At 43.6% G+C, this 6,159-nt stretch overlaps 1 protein-coding gene across 1 annotated transcript in view; it reads right to left on the minus strand.

Moving 5' to 3' along the window:
• Positions 1-1,552: 1,552 nt before the first annotated feature.
• The window catches only part of LOC104941803 (brain-specific angiogenesis inhibitor 1-like), a gene marked incomplete at its 3' end in the record, with an annotated part of 5,168 nt that continues 561 nt past the window's right edge, over positions 1,553-6,159 (minus strand). Inside the window, exons 2-5 of the mRNA XM_010766941.1 lie at positions 5,075-5,179; positions 3,242-3,409; positions 2,681-2,845; positions 1,553-1,717 (exon numbers count right to left, since the gene is read on the minus strand). Of these exons, the coding sequence (XP_010765243.1) occupies positions 1,553-1,717; positions 2,681-2,845; positions 3,242-3,409; positions 5,075-5,179 (603 nt within the window). The remainder of the gene's footprint in view (positions 1,718-2,680; positions 2,846-3,241; positions 3,410-5,074; positions 5,180-6,159) is intronic.

Consider the following 6,159-nt stretch of genomic DNA (forward strand, 5'->3'; position numbering starts at 1 on the left):
TTTATTTATGGGCAAATATCCCCTATTATATAAGTCTCCAATGCAGGGGTAGCCAACACGGTGCCCGCAGGGGCAACGTGAGTCGCCCGCAGGGGCATGTTCTAAATATAGCTCCCCAAGCAAATCCAAAATGTATAAAATACACAAACCAAAAAAGGAAATGTAATTAAAAGAATCTACCCTATGCATAAAATAAACCTAAATCATAGCGAACTCTATCTACTTACTACAACTCTATATCTAAAACCCCTCCTCCCCCCACCCCCACAATGAATATCGACCAATCACGTTCTTGCTTGATTTGCGGGACCAGCGTTGCAGTCGGGAAGAAAAGCAATGTGGCACCTCCCTGCTGATTTTCCTTCTGGCAGAATCTACACAACACATCAGCCCCATTGAACAGCCTAGTCGTGCCAGTCTATACAACACATGAGGGGCAGAGCTTTACTCTGTGTGTTGCAACTTGCATATATATTTATTGCACTTGACGCACACACACGCATGGCGTAATTTCCACTGGGGACAGGGGGGACATGTCCCCCGCACTTTTCGAAATCCCGTTTGTGTCCCCCCACTTTACAAATATGTGTATTATTTTTTTTTAACGCAAGCCGTCGTCGCCAAGGAGGAGCACACAGCCTCTGTGAGCGAGCGAGAGAGAGAGACAGACAGACGGAGAGAGAGAGAGCTATGGAGAGCACACCTTTATCTATTTAATATAGGTAAAGTAAGAAATCATTCCAATGTGTACTATATGACAGAATGGTCCTACACTATATTATTCAAATATAGCATGATAGGTCAACTTTAAAAACTTCCATGCATGCCCCCGCACCCCCCTAGAGGAGGTGAGGTCCACCCCCAAATAAAGCAGGTTAAATTAATTAAATTGAATACATATTCTTTTAGTCAACACTGAAAGACCCGAACAGCACACAAAGGTTAAAGGTCAGCATATACTAATGTTAAAATGTGCTAAATATATACACTGCAAAAAGCAAAAAAAAGAGGAATAAAAGTAGCCCTCGACTTGTTTTATTTTTTGAAAATAGCTCTCATCCTAAAAAAGGTTGGTGACCCCTGGTCTAGGCAATGCAAGCCCTCTGGTAGCTGAATCAGTGAATTTGGTTTATTGTATGTCTGATTCCCCCTCTTTTTATGTAAATAAAGAAATGTCAGACTTTTTCTTTTTTGAACGACTTCTCACGTGGCATCTTCTTACAATGTTCCGACCACACTGGATAACACATGCACAAACACTGCATGGTCCTTTAAAGCCACGTGAAACCATGAAGCACTGCTAAGACTAACCCGAGGAGCCAGTATGTGTTCAAAAGAGTTTGACCAGAACAAATTATTCAATATCGAACTGAAAAGCAATAGAACACAATAGAAACAGAAAGTACCTTCTGTGTGTAACAATGAAGTACATTCTAAGTAAATGCATGTTTGATTAAATATGTTATTATATACAATAGCTAGTAGTGAAAGAGCAAGGAACACATTATTGGAGCACAGTAAATATTTAGCTCTGGCTTTGTCTCTTTCATACCCGGGCACTCCCCAAGGAAGCAGTCAACGGTCTCCAGCCACTCCCCTCTGCACTCGGAGCCCCCGTACGAGGGGCCGTTACACTCCCGGGTCCTCTGAGTGGTCCCGTTGGAGCAGGAGGCGGAGCACGAGCTCCAGTTGGACCACTCGTTCCACACTCCATCCACTGGGAGCGGGCACCAGGTCAGTAGCAGGGTCGCAGGGAAGAGAACACGGAAAATACATGCATTTGGCGCATTATTGATTATATAAAAAACCCAAAAATGTAATAAATAGAGTTGCAGTTTTCCATCTCCACATAGGGTTCACTGTAAACAATGTGTACTTAGACATTCCATATTTTCTTTTATTCTTTGTGTTTTTGTTATATGAAAGGCAGGGGAGTTGACCAGTAAAATCAAAGCATAATAACCCTTTAATGACAACTTTAAATTGTTCCCTTTGTTTTAGTGCATACAAGTACATCCTGAAAATGTCTACATGTAATCTTTTTGTAAAACATTATGAACAACCAGACATTTCTTAAGAACAATAAGTGTCATTTCAAGACATTTAGTCTCCGAATCTTGAACTGAACCATAATAGTATTTTACTTAATGATCAAAACAACTACATTTAACATTCATTTCCACATCTGTGTAGTCATCTGGTCCACCTGAATTTACGCAGCACCATACAAACTAAAGTGGGAACTATTAAGGCAGAAGGTCAAGTTAATCCCCTGCCTTGTAAATGTATAAATACAAAATACATCAAAGTTGTGAAAGTTGCATTCCATGTCCTCTCTTTAAAGCTTTACACTTTGTAAGTTCATCCTGCAGGGTCTATGTTTGGCAGCTCTGATCTACAGATATTCATGACCTGGTTCACATTACATACTGTACTGTTTTAATATGGTTACATGCTGCAGTGACGGGCAGCTTTAATAGGCAAACGTGTTGATCACTTTTCCAAATAGGCACACTTGAAAGAAAGGTAATAATCCTGCCATTATAGGGGGGACAGAATGTAATCAATTTTATTAACAAAAAGGTACAAGTAGCTTTGTGAAAGGTTGCATGCGGTAAGGTTACATTTCATTCCAATGATGCACGATTTGAAATAGATGATGCTTGAATGTGCTCCTCACCTGGACAGACAGCTATGTTGCAGAACTTGGTCTGTTTCTCTGGGCCATCACAGGCATCGCCCCCAAACTGTGGGGGGGCGCAGGTTCGTGTTCGCGACCTGTAACCTCGGCCACAGGTCGATGAACACAAACTCCACGGCGACCACTCGTCCCAAGCGCCGTGCACTGCAATCAGAGCAGCTAGGGTATGATTTATAGACAGGCACACATACAGACCCCCTCAACACACCACAACAAGAGAACTCAACCGTCAACCTGACTCAGATACATGACTGCTGTTTAGCCAGTGATTGGGATGATATTGCTTTCTAAGTTGAGGGGTCTCCCTGCCTGTCTGCATGTACGAGAGCCTGAGAGCACTGTGGAATATATGCGATAATAGTGGGGGTCCTTCCTAACTGCAGGCAAAGTGAGGGGACAAATACACCCAGGGGCGACAGATCTGTTAAGTGCCTGGTGAGTCAGAAGGGTCTTTTATGGGTGAGGCAGGGTCCAGGAGAGGGCTTGGCGAGCACAGGGAGGTGGAAGTGGAGGAAAGGGTTTGTGGGGGGGGGGGCTTACCTGGACAAACAGCAGAGTTGTTGCAGGCTCTCTGCTCGCGCAGTTTCCCACTGCACTGGGTGCTGTAGGAGCCGTACACACAGAGACGAGTGCGACTCTGCCAGCCCTCCCCACAAGTGGCAGAACACACACTCCACGCTGACCACTCCTCACCTGAAGCTGTGTCTACTGAGGAGGGGGGGTGGGTAAAGGATAGGAGGATAAAAGGAGAAGAAAGAGGAAAAGGAAAAGGAAAGGGCCATAACTAATTATCATGCGGGATGCGGCCTCTGTGGCCAAAACAGGAAGGGTTGTGGTGTGAGGGTAGATTCCAGCTGAGGCACATTTTAAGGGTTGCCTCCTTCTGAGGCGACAGGAGGATGAGGCTCACCCAGTCCAATGGTTCCTCTACATGCAGCTTGTTTTTGCCTTGATTGCTCATCGCATACTTTCAAAGACAATGATAGGAACTTGCCAGAGGGCTTACATCCTTTGTAGACCTGCTCCATAGGAACTGAGCTGCAGGTCCAAACCATCTAATGTTCTGTCTAAATTCGTAAACGACATCCTTCAAAAGGAGGCGACCCCTGAAATGTACCCCAGCTTTTGTTCTGCTTGTTCTTCTTCAACTGTGGGGCTCTGATTTCATATCCTCTGCATTAACTTCCACTGGAAGTTAATGCCACTGGCTTAGGATATGTCAGTCATCTTTTCAATGGCCATGACTGCCAATGTAATAGGTACATTCACCAATAGGGAAGAATTTGGCAGTTAAAGCTTGGGAAGCAGGGAGAAAAGAACTAAACAGGAAGAGGTGAATCGATTAGCTAGGTAAAGTGATACTTCACACAAATGCTCTGTGTGTCAAAACTGCAAACCCTTTAGGCTTGAAAGGTCTTTACGTGAATTCTGCTTGGATTAATATCAGTAACGGTGGTATCCAACAGTGACTTTTGTGGTTGGTGGAGATCAAAAAATCCATTGCAGCCAACCCTGCATCATGGTCCACTTTCTTCATCCATCTTCTTTGATAGATATTTATCCATGTTAACTATCCGCTTAGTAATGTTTCACATTTTTAAAAGATTGATACCAGTCTCTCGTCTGTTCATTAAGTTCGGAGATAAAGCCAAGAGGCTAATGAACTAGCTCGATAAGCATAAAGAGGCACACAGCTTAGATTGCTTTTTCAAAGTAAAAAAAGCAACATCTTTTACCCATAAAGTTCACTTATGTATGTACGTTGTGTCCCTGGGCAAGACACTTCACCCCAAATTGCTCCTGTGGGGATTGCCCACAGTATTGAGTATGTAAATCGCTTTGGATAAAAGCGTCTAACAAGTGTCATGTAATGTAATGTAATAATGTAATGTATTAAGGTTTAGGGGAGTAATGTGTGTAACTATTTATTTTGACATCACAGTGAAGCTGCCATGCCATCATGCTAAGCTAGGCTAAACAACTAGCTCCAAATACACCAGACAGGAGACTTGTATCTCATTTTGAGGGGGTTTCTAATGCCCCCTAATCGGTTCCTTCAGCCTACTATTGAGTGCTCGCTTTTCCTGTTTTTGGGTGGAGTATCACTTTAACAGAGACTCGGTGTAGTGTTTTACAGACAGGGCACAGTGTCCTGTTATGACCCACATAAAATACCATTTCACTATGTTCAATCAGGGTCCATGTTGGAATTAGTCCACTGCGGACGAGGCACTGCTTTGGGAGATTTTGATAGATGTGTAGATTAAAAGTGTGTTGTTTGTGGTCATGGTGTGTAAAGTGTACAGATGTGCTGGTCACCCAAGCTGCCACAGTGACTGATGCATGGGTTCCCTCTGCGTCCCGTTGTCTTACCTGTCTGAGGGCTCTGCTGTCCGCCGCGGGGCTTGTCTACGTCATCACGCTTGCGGCTGTCCACCGAGCGAAGCGATTGGCTGCGAGAGAGATGGAGGCCTTTGCCTAAAGAGGGTGAGGCAAGGCCGGGGGAGGAGGGGGGGGCGGGGGTTAGCAACCAGTGGTCCGTCATTAACGTCTTATATTTGGGACACAACCGTGACGTGATGGTCACCCAGAACAGCATCAGCCAAACTTGGGACTTTTTTTTGTGCTGTCGGTGTCAGTGTGCTGTAAATGTGTGCAGTGCTTTATGTTTTCAGCTGTTGTATAATTATGTTCATGTGAGTCTTGAATGCCTCTGATGGCATGACTAACTATAAAAAAAAATACATAACACATCTACGATAATGCTGTTGGAGCTATTTGTCAGACAAAAACTAAATGCTAGTCCTGTAAAAATGAAGGAAGCAGGAGAACAATTGAGTAAAAGCTCTAATGCTTCCTGGTGAATAGCTTTTACATAATTGTGCTCACATGTTTGATTTCCTGTGTCCTTTCATTCATTTGTGAGTGTAATGATGTTCACTACGCATGCATGGTCTTTAAAACAGTCGACCATGCCCTAATTATTTCCATCGATCAAAGTCCCCTTTCCAACATGCACTCCTTAAGTCAACACGCTGACTTATAGAGGATGGGTACACAAGGGGATGAACAGGATGTAAAAAAACAATATTAAAAGAAAGCTGTAAACACACAATTTGTACACACCTGGTGCTCATAATTAACCACATAGAGGAAATACATCTTGCAGACAAGGATGTGTAGAAACATGAACACACACACACCTCACACACACACACACACACACACACACACACACACACACACACACACACACACACACACACACACACACACGACGAGGTAGTGTGTACTTATCGTACTAATAGACTAAATTAAACCAAGTAGGTCTGTCCTAGGTCGTGATTAGAAGTCCTAGGTAGAAGGAACGGAAACAATTAGTACTAACTTAACCTACTTAACGAGAAGGGACGGAACGAAGGAAAAAAGGAAAGGGAAGGAATAGGACAGAGGAGGAG

The sequence above is a fragment of the Notothenia coriiceps genome, unplaced genomic scaffold (genome assembly GCF_000735185.1).
Source record: "Notothenia coriiceps isolate Sejong01 unplaced genomic scaffold, NC01 NC01_scaffold00003930, whole genome shotgun sequence".
Classification (NCBI taxonomy): Eukaryota; Metazoa; Chordata; class Actinopteri; order Perciformes; family Nototheniidae; genus Notothenia; species Notothenia coriiceps.